The sequence below is a fragment of the Zootoca vivipara genome, chromosome 4, assembly GCF_963506605.1.
Source record: "Zootoca vivipara chromosome 4, rZooViv1.1, whole genome shotgun sequence".
Taxonomy (NCBI): domain Eukaryota; kingdom Metazoa; phylum Chordata; class Lepidosauria; order Squamata; family Lacertidae; genus Zootoca; species Zootoca vivipara.
Window position 1 is genome coordinate 28,992,909 of NC_083279.1, and position 21,278 is coordinate 29,014,186.

Sequence of the window (21,278 nt, forward strand, 5' to 3'; positions counted from 1 at the left end):
GCAGATTTGTTTACTAAATCTTTGGGATGATCAGCTGAAAGGGTTCAACTTTCAGGAACTCTTGACATCGATGCTGGTGTCTGCCAGAACTTCAGTTGTCCTAAAATGGAAAACCTTACAGGACTTGTGACTCACACTGTGGTATAAAAATATGTGGAGTTTAGCACTAGCTGAAAAATAACTCATAAATTACATTTTTTCAAAGGTTCAGAGGATCCTGAAAAATATTATGCTGTTTGGTGGGATTTTGTCATATATATACCACAAATACAGACACATAGGACTTCCTCTCCATGGTATAACAAGAAATGTGGCTTTCCTAATGGTCTTAAGTACTCTACTTTTACCTGATTTATCTCTTCCAATTATACTTTGCTGCTGTTTGTTAGTTTTTTATTTGTAATTCTACTATTTTGATTGTATTGCTTTGACTTCAATTTAAAAAAAATAAAAACTTTTTTCTGTTTCCAATATGATATGCTTGGAAAAAATGTATTAAATACAAGTGATACATTTGTAATATGCATAATATATACCCTGAAGCTTTCCATGTTCTAGGCTCTAGCTTTCTATGTTCAGAGTAAATTGAAAACCTTTTTGCATCATCACAAAACAAAACATTTTATGTGATTCTTCATTTAATGTGCTTCTGAACTGTTGCATATTCATGATGATTTCCTTTGCTATTCCTTAAGGTGCCACAAGATTCTTTGTTATTCTTGATGCTACAGACCAACATGGTGGCTACTTTCAATTTTGTTACAAGATGATAATTTAAAATTATTCTTGCTTCCTTGCTTTACAGACTAACAAAGGGGACGAGCTCTCCAGCCGTATCCAGAATACCCTGGGCAACTACGATGAGATGAAAGAACTGCTGACTGATCGATCCAATCAAAGCCACCTTGTTGGTGTTCCAAAGCCGTGTATCTCACAAACGTCTGTGAACAAAGCTGAGGAACACTTCATTGCTGACACAAAGCCCCACACTCACGCTTCTCCATCTTCCTTACCAGCGGCACTTTCTGGGCAGTTGAGCAAGAACACTGCAATGGGTTGGCAGAAGTCTGGGCACACTCTGGAGAACCAGCAAAGAGGAAGCAAACATAGACATGGATTGCTGGATTCACACAATAACGACTTTAAAACGGTTAGCCAAAAGAACAGTTTAGAAAAGATTACACATTATGCATCCAATCCCTCATCACCATCTCCGTCGAGTGTTGCCCAAGGTCCTTTATCGTCTTCACTTGGGGACAACAGCAGAACACAACAGCAGCCGTCAAAACTGAGTTTTGGTGGAGAAGGTGGAGCTCAGGCTCAGGAGAGGCCAGCTATGCATAGCAATGGGCACTGTGTGCAGAACTTTCCTCCTTCTCTTGCTTCGAAGCCCAGTATAGTTCAGCAGAAACCAACAGCATATGTAAGGCCAATGGATGGTCAAGATCAAGCTCCTGAGGAGTCTCCAAGATTGAAGGTGCCAGCTGAAACTAGCCTGCTCTGCACCTCATATAGAGGAATTCCTTCTGCCAAAGCTGACTCAGCTAGGACAAAGTCAAAACTGACAAAATTTAATATTCCCAAACAAGAAGAGGTAAGTGCAACAGAGCTTTCCATGTGCCGTTAATGTACTATTAATCACTTTCAAAACACTGAGGCAGAAATCCTACATTGACTTTTTTTCTCCTAGGAACTATACTTTGCACTGCATTTTCACGTCATTCTTCAAATTTGCAATTGTCTCAACAGCCTACTTAGCTAGTCACATATCTACAGTTTTGGTTCCCATTTGGTCCGCTCTCTTTTAGTGCTTAAATTGTATGATTTCCAGTGACTTCATTACTAATCCCAATTGAAAATGGATTTTAGTTGATTGACTATTTCTTCACACCTATGTAATGGTGGTCAATGAATAGCAGCATTTAAACTCTGAAATGGGACAGGGGTTGGCTGGTAAGAAGACAGTGCCGTGGTTCAAAGGATATAGATGTCTTTCTTTCTAATAGCATTGTACATCTGGATGTGCAGATGAGAGCCGGAGATGAACAGGTTCTGTCAGCACTCAAACAGCAAATTGTGGTTGCAGCTGGAGTAGCAATTGGCTCCAGCTGCGTGGGTAGTGCTGTGGGTTAAACCACAGAGCCTAGGGCTTGCCGATCAGAAGGTCAGCGGTTCGAATCCCCGCGACAGGGTGAGCTCCCGTTGCTCGGTCACAGCTCCTGCCAACCTAGCAGTTCGAAAGCATGTCAAAGTGTAAGTAGATAAATAGGTGCCACTACAGCGGGAAGGTAAACAGCGTTTCCGTGTGCTGCTCTGGTTCACCAGAAGCAGCTTTGTCATGCTGGCCACATGACCCGGAAGCTGTACGCCGGCTCCCTCGGCCAATAAAGCGAGATGAGTGCCTCAACCCCAGAGTCGGTCACGACTGGACCTAATGGTCAGTCCCTTTACCTTTACCTTTACATGGCTTAGAAATATTGGTACTGTCACAACAAAGAGTGGGCTATTGTCCAAAGGCTGGAAGATTAATACTGTGATGTAAAATGGGAGCTTGATTGGGTCATAGAGAGAGAAAACAAAAATATATGTCGTGTGTGTATGCGCGTGCGCGCGCACCCACCCACCCACCCACACATACAGGTTTGATAGGATGGATTTAGGGGATGGTGTATGTATCACAATGTAATGGTGTGGTCCCTAAAGAAGCCAACCCTGGATCCATAGGTGTATGCCAGTCACCACCCAATCAACAATACACTTTATTTATTTCATAGATTCATAGAATTGTAGTGTTGGACGGGACCATGAGGGGCTCGGACCCACAACTCTGAGATTAAGAGTCTCCTGCTCTACCAACTGAGCTATCCCAGATTTTATTTTCATCATCATCATCATCATCATCATCATCATCATCATTTTTTAAATTATTATTTTGTATACTGCTCTTCATCTGAAGATCACAGGACAGTTCACAATATAAAAATACAAAACAGGAACATAAAAGGCATAATAAAAACAAGAACAGTAACAAACCAATAACCCTCCTCCCAATAGGATTATTGGAAATATACAGTATGTTGTTGATTCTGTACAAAACAAGTTCCTCTTCCATTTCTCCTCTCGAGGTTTTCCTATCCACAGGCAATAAAATAGCACTTGAATGCAAATTATAGGCCATTATTTTTAAATATGCAGGAAAGGTTGATTTCCTATGCAGTTTAGTTCTTCATTTAATATTGTTAATCAGCTTTTGAAGGTTCTCAATATCAAGACATAAAGAGAATCTTAAAGTAATTTTTGCAGAAATTGTTTTAATGAGAATACCCTAGCTGTCCGTTATGTATAAAGGTATCAAGTGTTCGTTCAGGATTTAATTTTTAGGAGTCAGTTTCATCAGCATTAATCAGAATTCATATCCGACCTCCTGGACCTTTCGGAAATCATCCTACTTCTCAGTGTAAATGATAGCCTCTCATCTCAAGTGCTGCTGTTTCACATTTAGAATTTTATTGTAAGCGGCTTATGAATTATATTACTAGAATGATGAAGGTCTGAAGTGCTGAACAGAAACATCTTGCAGTATAAAATAGGCCATAGAGAGACACTTGTTTCCAGTATAGCTCTTCTAAAATTATTTGCTAAAGATGCATCCATTCTCTTTGATCTTGAACTTATGATTCATGTATTGTTCTTGGTAGATTAAAAAAGCCAAGATCCAATGTCTGGACTCAAGACATGCACTACCCCCCCCCTCATTGCACTTGTATTTTTAGACATATAAAGAATTGTACTGAACTTACCTACTAAGTAGCATTATGTTCAGTAGGTCATGCTCCCTCATAAGTCTGTTTAGGGCTGGAGAATTGAGGGGAAATTTATAAATGCACGTGTTAATTAGGTTGTACTCTTTATTTTGTTAGGTCAACTTCCAGTGTGACAAATGAGGCTCTCCTTAGTCAGAAAATCTATGTAATTGTTCTTTTTCCCAGCGAACTTCAGTCATTTTGTGGCAGTTGCTGGCTTGGGAAACATTTTACAACCTATTTTTATTGATGAATTCCTTTTATAGTTCACATCAATTCATAATACAGACATCAACTGGCCAGTCCTATATATTAAAACTGGGGTCATATTTATTGGATCTTTTAATTCTGTGTTAATGTCTTTAGAATTTTGACATTAAAATTAGAATATTACACAGACCATAAATAACTTGGTGATTAAATTGCATTAGTTTTTTAAAGAACTATTTTTTCCTGATTTTTTTATTGGAGTTATTTTTGTCATGGTTTTCCTATACTGTATGCTGTTTACATAAGAGTTTATGAACACTGCCAGTTTTAGGAACAGCAGCTATCACTTGAATGTATCCTAGGCAACAAACTCAAAATTTCATATATCTAACCTTCCTATTTATTATGTAGCCCTCTGTGCCCTCAGGTGACCATTCCTGAAGATTAGGGCATCCTTTGGAATGGCATGGAATGACACAGGAGCAAGGATGTAACTGGAAAGTGGAATTGAATTAAATGGGGAACACTTATCTTATGGGAGTAGAAGTTCCACCTGCTCATGCTATCATCAAGTTTGATCCAAGCCCAAGAAATCATATCCTGAGCCAGGATTAGATACGGTAAATTAGTTGTCAGGCTTGTTTGTTTTTCACAGAGCAAACATCCCAGAATATTTTATTACACTGGGGCAAGCCACATCTAGATACCTCATCTAGGTGAGTCTAAATAAGTCAGTAAGCAGGCAATAATTAAATCAGGCATGTCCAAAGTCTGTTTCGGGGGCCTAATCCGGTCAATTTAATCCGGCCCCTGTGGCAGTATATGTCCTGGGGTAAAATCCTTAAAAAAGCTCAACAACTTTGGGGTAAAAATGTAAAGAAAGCTCAACAACTTTGGTTGGCCCTCACGCATGTTCACTTCATCAAATCCGGCCCTCTTTGAAAAAAGTTTGGGCACCCCTAAATTAAATCCTTGCCTAGTATGGTTGCTGTCTTTTACCACTAACCATCAACAGTAGCCACAATCAGGGGATTTCCCCCCCCCCTTTTTTTTAAAGACAGAGCAAGGAACAAGACACAGAGACGAGCCAGTCAAAGGCACAGGCACCAGTTGGCAGAGGTGACCCATCCCATTTAACTGCCTGAGGCAAATTGGAAAGGTACCACAGCCCCTTCCCTGAAGCCTTGCTTACCAGGGTTGCATGGCAACAGGGGTGGGTGGGGCACCAGCGGGAACGCTGCCTTGTGGGATTCTGCCGCCTGAGGTGGCTGCCTTAGTCCACTTCATGGGCGAGCTGGCCCTGCCAGTTGGTCGTATGAATGCTTAATACCCACTGCCCTTCACAACCTTAGCAGGTCCTCCATTCCCTTGCTGACCTTTCACTGTGAATGTGTAAGTACCTATGCTACGCTCCTGCCAGCCAATGTTGACAATGCAATGGGCAAATGGTCTAACTTGGTATAATTTAGCTCCTTATGTTCCTATGTGTGCATGAACGTCATCAGTAGGAACAGCAGCAAAAGTAGAATCATAGGTCCATCCAGTGCTTTTTTTAAAAAAAAAAATGTTTAGGGCTACTCTTATTTTCCTACTCATATTGAAATGCTGCCCCTCAATGAGGCCAAACTTAGATTCACAAAATGTTTAGGGGTATGCACCCCCCTGCATCCCCCCGGAAAAAAAAGCACTGGGTCCATCTAGTTGGAGCAGTCTACTCTTTCCCCTTCACCATTATGGAATCATGTTCCTTTCCGTTGTAAAATTGAATGGAAATATCCTGACAATTTCTGCTTAATCAATTTTTTTGGAGCATCCCTCAGATTTCTGGGGTGTGACATATGCCATTTACCAGTTGTAATGTTTCATCACTTGCCTGTGCCATCTCAAATCAGGGTATAGGCTGCCAGAATATATAAGCTGGATAATATGACATCCTAAGTATTATTCCGAGTGGACATTTGTGATTACTGTGATAATATCAGTCCATAAACTATTTGTCCTCCTTGCGCAAAAGTTATCATTTGTAGTTTAGAGTGCACTTTAGAAAATAAACCATTGCATTTAACTTCCAAAAGGAAACACAGACCAATTTCTAATGCAGTTTTTAATTTTTGATAATTCCTTTTTCCACAAATGGTTCTCTGGAAGGTTCACTGTACATTTGCTCCTCTCCTCCATGGTTTGCCACTCTATATTTTGAAGAACATAATTTGCAGTAGCAAAAGTCGGAGAACATGCTGAGCCTAGACATTTATTTGAAATGCCATATTATGTGAACCTGTTAATGTCAAGACATATCTTAGGAGTATCACATAAAACTGCTGACCTTTCCTCGGCTCTTGATTACTTTTTGTCTTTCTCAATTAAGAAACTGTTCAGAACCCAGTTCACTGTGTGACCCTGAGTATATAAATCTACACTGATAATTTCATGGCACTTGTACATTAGAAATTATGGTGCACCTATGGACATAACTTACTGCTCTCCCTCAGTACATTGGACAGACTGTAAAACCGATGGAGCAGGAATTTCTCAGATATACTGCAGGAAAAAAACACCCAGCTATATAAAGCTGTGTGTGGTGAAACTGTGACTCTCTGAAATAAGGAGCAAGCTAGATGATATGACAGCACAATCCAGCTTGGATAACTCTGAATGGGAAGTATTGATTTAAATATCAGTTTATGCCAGTGGAAAGGGGTAGCTGCCAAAGCTTCCCCTCAAAATGACCACACACACCCCCAGTATTTTTTCTACAGATTTGGGTTACTTATGGTCTTGGAGCCCAGTGAGAGCAAAACTCCTGTCCCCTCATGCTGTGCTTTAAATGGTTCCCACCCTCTTGGTGCTGATACAACATATTAATCTGCCACCATAATGCCTAGCACAGCTGTAGACAGGGCCGGCCCAAGTCATTCTACTTCCTGAGGAGCAGCAGCAGTTGGTGCCTTGCCCCCATGCTAAGGTCACATTCGCACCATACGGTTAAAACATGTTTATAGCACTTCTATAATCCCCAAAGAATACTGGGGTTTGTAGTTTCCCCCTCACAGAGCTACAGTTCCTAGCACTCTTAGCAAACTATGGTTCTCGGGATTCTTTGGGGGGGGGGTAATGCTTTAAATGTATGGTGTGGCATGGTCACTGTGCGTATTTTCCAAGGCTACCCTAATTATTTTGGCACTTGAGGCACAAAATCTCATAAGCACTTCTTTTCCTTCCAGGCAGTAAAAATACAACAATAAGAAATTAATTAAGCAACGTTTTGCTGCCCTTTCTTTACACCTAAAATGTTTTGCGTAAGGCAGCTGCCTCAATATACCTAATGTTAAAGCCAGCAGCTCTGGCCCCAAGACTGCTAGCTTCAGATTTTGGGAAATTAATGAAGGAGAAAGTTCATCTACTCTCTTTCGATTTCCACTCAGTGCAAACTGAGTACTGGTGCAGGGGAACTTGGACCAGCTAACTTAGTTCGTATAAACTTTCCTACTGGTTTCAGGATTTCTCAAGCCTAGGCACTCCCACAACCCTAAAAACAAACAGATAAACAAAAACAAAAAAAGCAGTGTCCCTCTCTCCTTCCTATTTTTTTTAAATTATGTATTTTTATTAAAGATTTCTTGGTTTACAAAAGTATGTGCAATGTCTCTTTTTTAAAGTTACATTTTCTACAGATCAGTTTCATTTGTTGATTAGTGTTACCTTAGGAAGAAAAGGAGGAAAGAGGTGGAGGGGGGCATATAGTCAATATAGACAATAGTCCCACTTCAGGAAACACAGTAACACAAACATCCTGTTTCCGTCACGTCTGACTCTGTGGAATGTAAACATACACTGTCATGTGATAGACAACAATCCCATAAATACAAACACGGGGAATGAATCATTGACAGGGGTCAGGTGGCAAAGTTTCTCTTCTACTTAATGTATGTGCGGGGTTTTGTGTCAGCATCCCTTGTGCGGGTTCTCTTTACTATTCGCTTGTGTTTCTTGCGACATCGGATATCGCGTCTGCGCATGTCTGTGGCACCGAAAATTGCTTCTGCGCATGCCCAGACACCGAAAATCGCACCTGGCCCATTGGCCTTAGGTTGCTGACCTCTGGCCTAGGGTGTTGTTGTTTGTGATTGGCTGTGGTGAACTTTGTTTTCATGTGTGAGTGGGGTGGGTGAGTAGGATTGGGGAAACCTTTTCAGCATGAGGGACAGATCCATGTGTGTGTGTCCCGTCCCCCCCGTCCCCCCCGGGGGACCATTGTTGTTAAATTAAGGTAAATATTTTAATTATTTTTTAAAAAAAGATATTTGCACTAAGGAGGCTAAGCAATGCGGCAATAAAATTCCACCTCTCTTTTGTTATTCTGATAGCGAACTGTAAAAAGTCCACATTTAAATATTTTTAAAGGCTCATGATTTCTAAAGGCCCAGTTTCCCTTGCTATTGTAAGGTCATGATTGTGGTGTTGTTTGTGCAACATGAACAGGTTACAGTCATACCTTGGTTTAAGTACGCCTCGGTTTGAGTACTTTTAGTTTAAGTACTCCGTGGACCCTTCTGGAACGGATTAATCCACTTTCCATTACTTTCAATGGGAAAGTTCGCTTCAGGTTAAGTACGCTTCAGGTTAAGTACGGACTTCTGGAACCAATTACACTTATACTTCGGATTAAGTACGCTTCAGGTTTAGTACTCCGCGGACCGTCTGGAACGGATTAATCCACTTTCCATTACTTTCAATGGGAAAGTTCACTTCAGGTTAAGTACGCTTCAGGTTAAGTACAGACTTCCGGAACCAATTGTGTACTTAAACTGAGGTACCACTGTAATTTGTAGTCAGAAACACAGTGCAATTAAATTTATGGCAATAAATTTTAAAGCTCTTTCAAATGTCACTGTGCTTCTAGGTGACTCCTACTTTTAAATTTGAAGTCAACACGTAAGAACCTAGTAAACCTTTCTCAACGAGTCAGTTGTGTGCATAGCTGAATGGTTAATATGGAACTGGGGGAAATGACCACGTAAAATTGTTTTAGTTTGTTCATAATCGCTGTTTGATAATTGTCCTAAAATTAATGGCAGCTACAGATTATAAAAATTTGACTGAACCAAGTATAAATATAGTCAGCAATTTAGACTGTTCTGATTCAATATGAAAATGTATTTTGATAATAAGTGGATTCCTATCTAAATTCATGAGTTCCTTTCATGACACTTTGGGTTAAGCCTGAAATAGATTAATCTTTTTTTTCTGATAAACTTTTGTGAGCTGTGATTTCTCTGGTGACCACATTTAATTGGATATTAAATAAAGTGCTTATCTTTATACCAACACATTTTTACAGCTTTTGTTTTTCACCTGAGTCATATTTCTTCAGCGGAAGAACCAAAATATGTTTGATTCGAACCATTATATGCTAAGACTAGAATTAAAATACGTTAAGCATTGGTTTTAAATATAGGTTCAGGATGTGTGGTTTGTTTGATTTTTAAAAAAATGAAGACAGATAAATAAATTACTTACAATTTAGATAAGGTTTTTGAGCATTCAGAGGGCTTCATTAACATGATATAAATGTAATAATAAAATAAAATATCAGGAAGGCTTAGAATAGCCATGTAAGGTAGAACAGCACTAAGACTTTCCTAAGATCATGTGGTGAGTTTGTAGCTGAGATTACATTTTTTGCTGTTTTATATGTGTTTAAATGGTACTTTATTGCATAATTGATGTGTAGCTTATTATATGCTTTTGAGAGATTCCTCCCCCCCTTGAAAAGCAGAATACAAATTTATTTTCAAAAATAAAACCAAGGCTTTATAACTCTTTTAGCACAGTTGCTATCCAATCCTACACCTACCTACTCAGAAGTAAGACCTACAGGATCACATAAGGCTTAGGTTAAGTGGGTGTAGGGTTATACACAGCCTTATAGCCATTATACTTTTACCTCATACTGTACTAACTAGATCTAGCTTCTCTGTGTTGAAGAGAAAATGAAATTCACATTGAGGGATGTGAATTTGTTTTGTGTGGAGTCTGAATAACAAGAGGAATTGGGATGATTCTGAGTTGCCTTCCCCTAGTCAAAGCATGGTGTCAGTAATCCCCTGAGTTGGATCATGGCCCCCACATGTTCTGTTGCTCTAAGTTTATTTACTGTATAGCTCTGTGTTTTCCTATATGTCTTCTTTTATTTATGGGCCTTGCAAAAATAAGCTTTCCTCCCCAAAAATCCTTTAGATCACTGAAGAGCTCTGGATTTAATCATTTATTTGCTAATGCACAGCTGTGGGGGTGGGGGAAAATCCTACAGTGCTCTTATTTAATAAAAACAAAACAAAACAGTTCAGAATTCTGTTGGTAGTGTTCTAGGAAACCTCACATTCTAAGGCCTATTGGAAGACACACAAAAGGCACCAGATAAGCTTGTGTGAACCTGCAAAGATTTTTTTCCCTTAAACTGTATAAGCATTGGCTACCTATCTTTATAGCCATGTGAGGCACATGTGAAAGCTATAGCAATCCCAGCCATTGCCCAAGACCAAGTGAGAGCTGGGAAAGGGGAGAGGCGGAGAGTTTGGCATTTTATTCATGGGAGTGGTGATGGAGGTTCACTTTCATTTTCCTTCTCTTACTAAAGAAAAGAAATGGTAAGATTGCTATGTAGTTGTAACCTTTAGTTCCTTTCACCTTCTTTAACTGAAAACATTGTTTTCTGAAGCTGACAAAATTAAAGGTACCAGCAGCCATGCTCTGGCTAGCAGTGACTATATAGTTTTGTGATGTAAGTTGGTAGGAATCTTCCAGGCATATAGCAGTGGACTTCAAAAACATTAAGTACATAAATAAAGGTTCGTTGTGGCATTATAAAAGCACCTGAAGATATCATCCTTGATTTGCTTGCCTAGTAGCAGGGTTTGTCATCTAAAGCTGTTCTAGTGTTTGTCTGGCCAGCAAGAGGACTTTACCTTCTTAGAACATCTGATTTCTTCTGATTTGGGAGCAAGGTGTTAAGGTTTTGACCTATCAGTAGAGATGAATGGAATAGACTGCAGAGGCAATGTACAGTTTGAACATAGGGTTTATGCAAAATCTTTCTCTGAAAGGTCTCAGTGCATCTAACAAAGATGAAGATCAGCTCTACCAAAATAAGATAAAGCATCTTTCTAATAACAGCCTCTAAAACATACTTTCAACAACTTATATTATGGCTATACAGTACAAGTTTCCACACAAGCTTATCATTACTCATTTCTATTCCACTATTCGGTGATGTGCACTTATCCTCTACAATACGCAAAATGTCTTACAATCTCACAAACCCACATTGTAAATGCCTTTCTCGGGTAACTCCAGGGACAGATGTATCAAACAATAATTGTATGCACAGACAGCGCAATTCTTTGCAAACTAGTTCTCATTAACGTCTTGACATTAACCGTTTGCAGGTAATTATGCTTTACCACATTATTTAGTCTACAGGATGGCACTAATGATGCAGTAGCACTAATTACTTCCGTTGGTATTGTGCATGTACAGGGGTGAGATGGATAGCTATAGTGTCAGTTGGAGGCATGCGGATTTTCTCATGCAAACACCTGTCTGGGTTTTCTAATTGCTAGCACAGCTGCATAGATGATACAGTTTACACAAACACAGTTGTCTGTAGTGTGTATGTTGGACTTGATCATCTCTAAGTTTAGCCATCTCAGATCTATACAAGACAAGATTATTATTTGACTATCGGGACCATATCCATCTTTAGAGAAATATGCTCTTTGATTATGTAATTGTATGTCATAATCTAGCATAGCTCGTGATTTCCCCCAGGTGGAAGAAAACGAAAGACGGTTCTGCTTCTGCCGCATTGCATGACCACCTCGAGATGATAAATTTGAGTTGGGGATGAGGGAAGTTGTGGGGGCCACAATCTTGGCTTGGTGTTCTGAGTTGGGCAGGATGTGGGCGTGGGGAATTTCTCTGTAAATCCCTTGTCACGGTCGCATCACTTCCTGGTTAGGCTTAGGCTTTCAACAGCTTCTGTCTGGAACATTAGTGGATCTTTTATTCTAGTCCACCCTTGAAGGTTGATAGCATCTGAGAGATTCCTGAGAACTCCAGGACAGTTTCCTTTGTGCGTGAATAACGTTAGATGAATAGATACAACTTCTTGCAGAAACCTTTTCCTGCTAAGGAGAACCTGATCCATTACTTGGTTTACCCAGGGATTTTGGGTGGTATGAACTGAATGAAAGCAATATAAATTGCCTAAGCCTTGGTATTACTGTTGGCAGCTAGCAGGGATTTGGTGTTCCTCTATGTCAGGCATCCCCAAACTCCAGATGTTTTGGACTACAATTCCCATCTTCCCCGACCACTGGTCCTGTTAGCTAGGGATCATGGGAGTTGTAGGCCAAAACATCTGGAGGGCTGCAGTTTGGAGATGCCTGCTCTATGTTGTATGAATGCAAGGAGGTAAAGAAGGTGTGGTAAGCTGTCATCTGGGAGGTATTTAAACTCCAGTTGACAAGAGAAGAGGGTACCAGAAGGATAAGACAAATAAGAGAAGTGAGAGCAGTGGAAAAACCTGGACAGCAGAGGTTATCTGAAGGGGGTGGGGAAGAGATAGTTAAGGATATGGGAAAAGGAACAAAAATTGAGTGGGGGGGGGAATGGCAGTACAGAACATAAGAAGAATCTCTCTCATTATACTTTTTAAAATTTATTAAATTACTATTAAATGTGAGTTGATGTGATGGTGAAGATATCCGGGCTAGATCACTGCATTGAATTTCTATTGGTATTGTCAGACGTGCTTTGAAATACGTAAGATTCCACAAACGCTTGACGTACTTTAATATTTATTAAGCTGTTTTAAGCACTTGCTGTTTTATTTTTTACAGCATGATATTATATTTATGTTATTGGTTTTAAAACACTGTTATCCATCCTGAGCTTTTAGAAAAGGGCAAGAAATAAATAGGCTCCTCTTAACAACATCTGCATAATTAAAAACAGCAATAAATTTTCTGAATTTTGCAATTAAATTAAACGGCGATCAAATAAAATTGCATTCATGGGATGAAGAGTACATTCTGGTTAATGATTACCTTACGTAATTCAAGGTTCGTTGCATATTATTGATTGTACTTTATGTTTTATAATCTGATCTTAATGAGCAGAACTAGAGGAATCACATGCAAAGTGTTAATGAAGGTTTCACCCTTAAAGATCTTTAAGGGGAGAAAATGCAAATTTCTTTTGGTTACGTGGTTCAAGTTTTTCTGTATGCAAATATAACACATCTGTGTATTTACTTTACTGCAGACATAACTAGCAAGTGTTTAGTGATGAAATCTGTTCTTAATTATGATAGCAGATGTCAGAGTAGGAGGTTTCCCCCCTTTCTAATGCAAAGTCGCCTGATTTACTCATTTTCATATGCATTTGTTAGGGTTGCCAATGCAGAGAGAGAAGCCTTTATGAGAGACTCCAATTTGCTTTCTGTGTGAGAGCCTGTGCAAATGGACTAAATCTGCACAGCAGGGAAGTTTTATCTCCCTTCCTTCATGCATTGCAAGCTGTTGTTTCTGCCCAACCTAAGAAGCATATAAAGCTACTCAACAAATGAGTGAGCTGTTAAGTGCTCGAGTAAGTATTTTAGGCAGCAGTTCCTATAACTTTGCTGTGCCTTACTAAAGAAGTACAAGCATGACGTCACTGTTCTGGGTTAAATGGCATTAGCAGGCTGGTCTTAAAAAGGTGTTTGCAAATAGACATACTTTTTCTTGGATGCTTTGTTTTTACTGGGTTTTTGCTAAAACTACCAGCAGGATGGAAATGATTAGAGCCTTTTTATTGTTGTGAAGTAGAAAAGTTGCCTGACTCTCTCTTTGGTTTGAATCATAAGGCTACTGAAGTTCGTGTGTGTGTGTGTGTGTGCGCGCGCAAGCGCACACACACGCTTTCCTGTGTTCGTTTACAGAATCCTATATCCACTAACTGGGAATAAGCCCCATTGAGCTTAATGGGCTGCTGCCCAGGAACATTCCTTTCCTTGAAGACACTCACACAAGTGTTACAAGATCTTCTTAGTTACAAGATCTTCATGGTCCATACATAGATGCAAAAAAAAAAAGCATTGCAGCTTGGGAATCTTCAAGGCAGTATTTTCATTTAAAGTATGTTGATTTAATGGCGTTTAGAGCAATCTTTGCCTTTATTGTAAAAAGAACAGTATTTTGTTACTTTAGTCCCTTATGTACACTCACAACCAAAGTGAAAGTTTTAATTGCAGGCATAAACCGTACAAACATAGAATCTCATTTTGTTCACTTATCAGATGCTTAAATTCTCTGTGAATGGAAGTACCCTGATCATGCATGCTTCCTTTTGTTTATTATTTTAGGCATTGTGGCACCACTTAAATAATTACCATACATTTCAGCACATTTTTATATTTGTGAAATACACACTGTTCACATTGCTTTCTGTACAGAAGGTGTAGTAGCTGTTATCATCCTGTCCTCAGTGCTTAATGCCGTGATTAATGTAATTAATCTGCAGAAGCGCTGCTCTGTTTTATTGTGGCACTAAATTTGCTGACAATATAAGGTGTAAATTGATTATGGTAATAGATTACTGCTTACAAAATGTGCTTCAACTATAGAGCAAGGTGAACATACATATATACTTCAATAAAATATATACAAAAAGCTCACGCTTCTCTGGTTGCTGTAATTTTGAGGCACACTGATTTATACGTTGTTTGGAAGTTCAGAGCCTAATGAAAAAGTACACAAGGACCAGGACTTGATCTATATTCAACTGATAACTACCAAAATAGGTTCCGAAACATCCACCAACATAATAATAATAATTTATTATTTATACCCCGCCCACCTGGCTGGGTTTCCTGGGCGGCTTCCAAAAGAAAAATAAAATAAAATAATCGATTAAACATTAAAAGCCTTCCTAAACAGGGCTGCCTTCAGATGTCTTCTAAAAATCTGGTAGCTGTTTTTCTCTTTGATATCTGATGGGAGGGCGCCACTACCGAGAAGGCCCTCTGCTTGGTTCCATGCAACTTGGCTTCTCGCAATGAGGGAATTGCCAGAAGGCCCTTGGTACTGGATCTCAGCGTCCGGGCAGAACGATGGGGTTGGACACGCTCCTTCAGGTATACTGGACCGAGGTCATTTAGGGCTTTAAATGTCAGCACCAATACTATAACCTAGTTATTGAAAAGAAAAGTGTAGTTTGTTATTTTGGGGTTGGACATTAGGCAGAATTAATTTTTGGGAGGGTTTAACCACAGCGCCACCTGGGTCCCATATTCTATATTACCATATTCTATATTAATAGATTTTGGTTTTGTAAGTAAAATTTCACCAGTCCAAATGGCCAAACGGGCCAGGCTCTCTCTCTCTCTCTCTCTCTCTCTCTCTCTCTCTCTGTGTGTGTGTGTGTGTGTGTGTGTGTGCTTGTGTGTGTGCGTGTGCACACACACACACACACAGCATCACATGCTGGAGTGTGAGTTCCCATATAATCTTCATCTACCTCAGGGCTAACCATCCAGAGGCTGTGAAGAAACAGGGAGAGGTTGGCTAGGTGGACTCATACTGTTAGCAGTTTTGCCACCAACGCAGCTTAATGTGGCCCATGTCTGGCATAGCTCAGTTAGTAGAGCACGAAATTCTTAATCTCAGGGTTGGGGATTTGAGCCCCACTTTGGGCAGGGGGGTTGGACTAAGATGACTCTTGTGGTCCCCTTCCAATGCAACAATTCTATGATTTCTATCTATTGTCTGTGTATTTTGGTATGTTATGCTTTTGAAAACAGCCTCTGTTATGAAGGGAGGAGAGGACAGACAAGCTATGTTTGCCATATGGGATATATATCAGCAAAGAAATTCTAGGTTTGACAGGGCTGTCATTGGGCCTGTACGCCTGCATCCTTTTCCACTGTAGAGATTAACTTCCTTTGTCAAGAAAGGTTCATCTCGCCTCCTTTTAATGTAGAAAACACACCAGCCAGGCTTCCCATATTTGAAGAGGATTTCCCCTGAAAATAATTTAGCATGTGGTTTTTATCTTCAACAAATCTTGGCAGCAAGACAGCATTTCCCATTGCTGCTATCATCTTGCTTTATTTGAAAGCTTCTGTAACCTAACATGATCCATTTGATCCTTTAAACCTTCAAAGCATCTCCGTAAGGAAAGGGTCTTGCTTTTGAACATTGCACTGTGAATGACACTACAAATAATTTGTTCTCTCTCTCTATAAGCTCACCAACTTCCCTCCTAAAAACCATAGTGCGTTTTTCTAGCTACAGAATGGCATTCTGTTGTTCTTTATTTGCAATTTAGTTTCACATACGGCATATCTTTCATATATACCCAAGTCTTTCTTGTGGGGGCTATAAGGCATTTATAGCAATGGAGCGAAGAAAAATCCATTTAATCTGAGATTCAGCCATCAATGAGCAATTGATTAAACATAAGTAAAGTATTTCAGCTGCGTCTTGATTGGCTGATTTTGTAGAGTCATGCAGTATGTACAGATGACAGGTAATATGAGAATGTTTGTTTAACTTGATAATATTCCGACAATTTACTTATTGCTGGATTGGTTTATATTCACAATTCAAATGCATTGGTAATCGCTGGTCCTAGAAAATGGTGATTTTGAAAAAAATACGATTTTTAAAATGTGAAGCCTGGTTTTTCCTGCTATTCTTTGATCCAGCTTTTTTAAAAAGGTATGCAGTTACATTGAAATATCAGCAGATTAAGAGAGCAGAGCTCATGGGAGGAGAAATGATGTAATTTTCTATTTAATTTGTAAGTAAGCAAAATTATAACATCATTGGTAACATAAGAAGAATACAGATAGCATCAAGGAAGGAATCATAATCATAGAAAATAGCTGCGGTGGTTACTGGTGCAGATAGCCAGCCTTTCCAGATGTTAGAAGAATTTATATTTGTGTAGCGTTGCCCACTATCTCAGAATGGTTGCCTGTACCTTTCTGCCAAGTGGAAAATAGGATTTTTCTGCTATAAGAAACAGAAGTGCTTGATTTTATGTAGCCACCCTCTCTATGGGCAAATGAACTTGTCCATGTTTGCATCTCTCTCACTGGCCCCTGACAACTAGGTGCAACTTCCACTATGCTGCTCTATTTAACTGATAAGATGAATTCCATACCATAGGATGGTTTCTTTGCACATTTGTTCACTTGTTTTTATTTTAAAGATGTATACATCTGCCTTTCATAGAAACATAGAATCATAGAGTTGGAAGAGACCTTAAGGGTCATCTAGTCCAACCCCCTGTCAAGCAGGAAACACCATCAAAGCATTCCTGACAGATGGCTGTCAAGCCTCCGCTTAAAGACCTCCAAAGAAGGACACTCCTTGGCAGCAAATTCCACTGCCGAACAGCTCTTACTGTCAGGAAGTTCTTCCTAATGTTTAGGTGGAATCTTCTTTCTTGTAGCTTGAAACCATTGCTCTGTGTCCACTTCTCTGGAGCAGCAGAAAACAACCTTTGACCCTCTTCCATATGACATCCTTTTATATATTTGAACATGGCTATCATATCACCCCTTAATCTTCTCCAGGCTAAACATACCCAGCTCCCTAAGCCGTTCCTCGTAAGGCATTGTTTCCAGGCCTTTGACCATTTTGGTTGCCCTCCTCTGGACACGTTCCAGCTTGTCAGTATCCTTCTTGAACTGTGGTGCCCAGAACTGGACACAGTTTTCCAGGTGAGGTCTGACAAGAGCAGAATACAGTGGTACTATTACTTCCCTTGATCTAGATGCTATACTCCTATTGATGCAGCCCAGAATTGCATTGGCTTTTTAAGCTGCTGCATCACACTGTTGACTCATGTGAAGTTTGTGGTCTACCAAGACTCCTAGATCCTGTTCACATGTACTGCTCTCAAGCCAGGGGTCACCCATCCTGCATTTGTGGCTGTCACAGTGGCCGGAGCGGACTACTTCAGAGTAACGACTCTACCCAGCTCTGCATTTTATTCTTTTATTGGTGCTGCGTATTTACAGTGCTGAAGTCATTGCTATTTACACAGAGCGATGTGTTCAGTCAGGTTCAGAACCTCCGAATGGCTTTTGGCGCGTCTTTCTCCAACACAAAAGCTTTGGTAGACCCATCCTCTTTCCTCTCCTCTTTCTGCGCAATTCCGGAGTTGGGGGGATGGGTCTCCCCCCCTTATTTGCCCCTTCCTGTCCCACCTGGGACCCTGGCTCCGCTACCTTGCCTGAGCCTCGGACACGACTTCCTGCTTCCCCACTGGAATCAGAACTCTCTCTGCTTTCCCCTGTGCTCGGGGATGGGCTTGAACTCAGGAGGGGAGGGACTTCGCGATATCCTCTGTCCCTCACATCCACCCCCCTCCCAAGCTCCCCTTCTCCCCTCCCCAGGTCTCCCCGCTGTGTCGGTGACGACTGGAAGCCTAAGAACTCAGTACTTTCCGAGCCCGTTGGTGTGAACACCTCCCCCCAGTCCTTCGCGCCCCCCCTTCCGCCTGGGAGGACTGGAATCCCAAAAAGTCCGTGGCGTCAGAGCTGGTGGGGGTAAAAATGTGCTGCCAGTCAGCTTCTTCCTCTGACTGAGTGGATCTCGGCGACGCCCATACTTCTTCCTCTGGTTCCTCAAACTCCGCTTCCCATCTCCATGGTGAACTGCTCTCCCGTACTTCCTCCCCCCCTCCCCCTCCCTTTCCATGTGCCAGGGCTTGGGTCTGTGGGGAAAGAGGGCGTGAAATTCTTCCACCAAGAATTCCTCCTGTATCTGAGTGGCTGGGACCCATTCATTCTGTGACGGTGGAGCATCCTCCCATGCCATGAGGTACTCCAGGCCCCCCACCCCTCTCTGTGAATCAAGGATGGCCGTGGCCTCATTGAGTTGCTCCCTGCCTTCCCTCTCCCCCCCTCCCTCGGGGGTTTGTTCGCTGTCTCGGAGCCTGCTACTTTCCCTGTACGGCGACAGCAGCGATCTATGAAACACTGGATCCACCCTCATGTCCTCTGGTAGTGCCAATCTGAAGGCTACCGGGTTGACCTGTTGCGTGACTGTGAAGGGGCCCAGCCGTCTGGGCTCCAGTTTTTTGCACCTCCCTCTGGTGGGCAGGCCCTCCGAGGACAACCAGACCTTGTCCCCCACCCTGATGACCTCCCCTTGTCGCCTGTGGCGATCTGCCCCCTTCTTGTACGCCTCCTTGGCCCTCTCCAAGTGTTCTCTGAGCTGCTGGTGCACCGTCTCCAGTTCCTCCACCCAATCCTCTGCCAGTGGGCCCTCCTCCTCCTCCTCCCCCTCCCTTTCCGGGAAAGATCTGAGGTCGCGCCCGTAGTTGGCCTTAAAGGGCGACACCCCTGTGGAGACGTGCACTGCATTATTGTAGGCAAATTCCGCCAGTGGCAGGCGATCCACCCAGTCTGTTTGTCTCTGGCTGACGTAGCATCTCAGGTACTGCTGCAGAATGGCGTTGACCCTCTCCGTCTGTCCGTTGGTCTGCGGGTGTCTAGCCGTCGATAAGCTGACCTCCACCTGCAGGAGGTTCATGAGCCGCCTCCAGAATCTGGAAACAAATTGGCGGCCACGATCCGAAATAACCCTTAAAGGTAAGCCATGCAGTCTGAATACGTGGTCAACAAACAGTTTGGCTGTCTCTTCTGCAGATACCGCTCTGGCACACGGTATAAAGTGGCACATTTTGGACATAAGGTCCACCACCACCAACACTGCTGTCTTGCCCCTGGACGCAGGCAGGTCTGTGATGAAGTCCATGGACACCACTTCCCACGGCCTGTGTGGTGTGGCTAATGGCTCCAGCAACCCTGCTGGCGCTGCTCTGACCACCTTTGCTCGCTGGCAGGTGTCACAGCCCCGTACATAGTCTCTAACATCTTCCCGCACCCCTGGCCACCAGAAGTGTCTCATGACTAGGTGAGCGGTTTTGTCCCTTCCAAAATGACCCGCCGTTGGGTTGTCGTGCATCTGCTTGAGGACCGCACGTCTAAGCTGGGTGGTGGGCAGGTACAGTACACCCTTGTAGAAAAGCAGCCCCCTGCGTTCTGCAAAGTCTTTTGCCTGCTCCCTCCCCCCTCTCAGTTCTCTGAAGATGCGGGTGGCAAACTCATCAGCTGCCGTCAGTGCTGTGAGTTCTGCCTCGCTCACCACTGCTGCTCCGCAGGACCATGCTGATGGGGGGGAAATGTGCCTGGGCGCTGGTGGCAACTCCTGCTCCATGTACTCTGGTTTGCGGGAGAGGGCATCCGCCCTGACATTCTGCTCCCCCGGGATGTAGTGGATGGAGAAGTTGAAGTTCGAGAAGAACTCTGCCCACCGTATCTGTCGCTGGTTGAGCACCCTGGCCGTTCTCCAGAACTCCAGGTTCTTGTGGTCTGTGCACACCTGGATGGGGTGCTTGGCGCCCACCAGGAAGTGTCGCCAGTGCTGGAAAGCAGCGTGGATCGCAAGAAGTTCCCTATCAAACACCGTGTAGTTGCGTTCAGGCTGTGTCATCTTCCTGGAGAAGAAGGCACAAGGTCTCCACTCTCTGTTGGCGTCCAGTTGCAACAGGATCGCTCCCAATGCCCGGTCTGAAGCGTCTGTCTCCACGCGAAGGGGCGCATCCTGCACCACGTGGAACAGGTTCTGGTCGGAAGCGAACACCCTCTTGAGGCTTTCGAACGCTGCTTGCACCTCTGGTGTCCACCTGAACTTCTGCTTGCCTCTCAGGCAGTCCGTGATGGGAGCCGTAACCCGCGAGAAGTTCTTGATGAATTTCCTGTAGAAGTTGGCGAAGCCTAGGAGGCGTTGGGCATCTTTGCGCGTCCTGGGGCTGTGCCAGTCCAGGATGGCCTGCACCTTGTCCTTGTCCATCGCCAGCCCCTTGTCTGACAGTTTGTAGCCCAGGAAGTCCACTTCCCTGGTGTGAAACTTGCACTTCTCCAGCTTCACATACAGGTGGTTCTCCTTCAGGCGCTGCAACACCTCCCTGACATCCTTCACATGTTGCACTGGGTCCTTGGAATAGATAAGGATGTCATCCAGGAAGACCAAGCAGTTCTTGAAGAGAAGGGACCCCAGGACGTGGTGCATGAAGGCCTGGAAGCATGCTGAGCCCCCTTGCAACCCGAAGGGCATCACCAGATATTCAAAAGAGCCCAGAGGCGTGAACATCGTGGTTTTCCACTCATCTCCTTCCCGGATCCTGATCAAGTTGTACGCC

The 21,278-nt window shown here is 42.4% G+C and overlaps 1 protein-coding gene across 5 annotated transcripts in view; it reads left to right on the forward strand.

Annotated features, from left to right (window-relative positions):
* AFF3 (ALF transcription elongation factor 3) overlaps positions 1–21,278 on the forward strand; it is a 226,647-nt gene that overhangs the window by 39,160 nt on the left and 166,209 nt on the right. For all 5 annotated transcript variants that reach the window (XM_035114249.2, XM_035114250.2, XM_035114252.2 and 2 more), the window contains one exon: positions 806–1,594. In XM_035114249.2, coding sequence (XP_034970140.2) covers positions 806–1,594 — 789 coding nt within the window. The remainder of the gene's footprint in view (positions 1–805; positions 1,595–21,278) is intronic.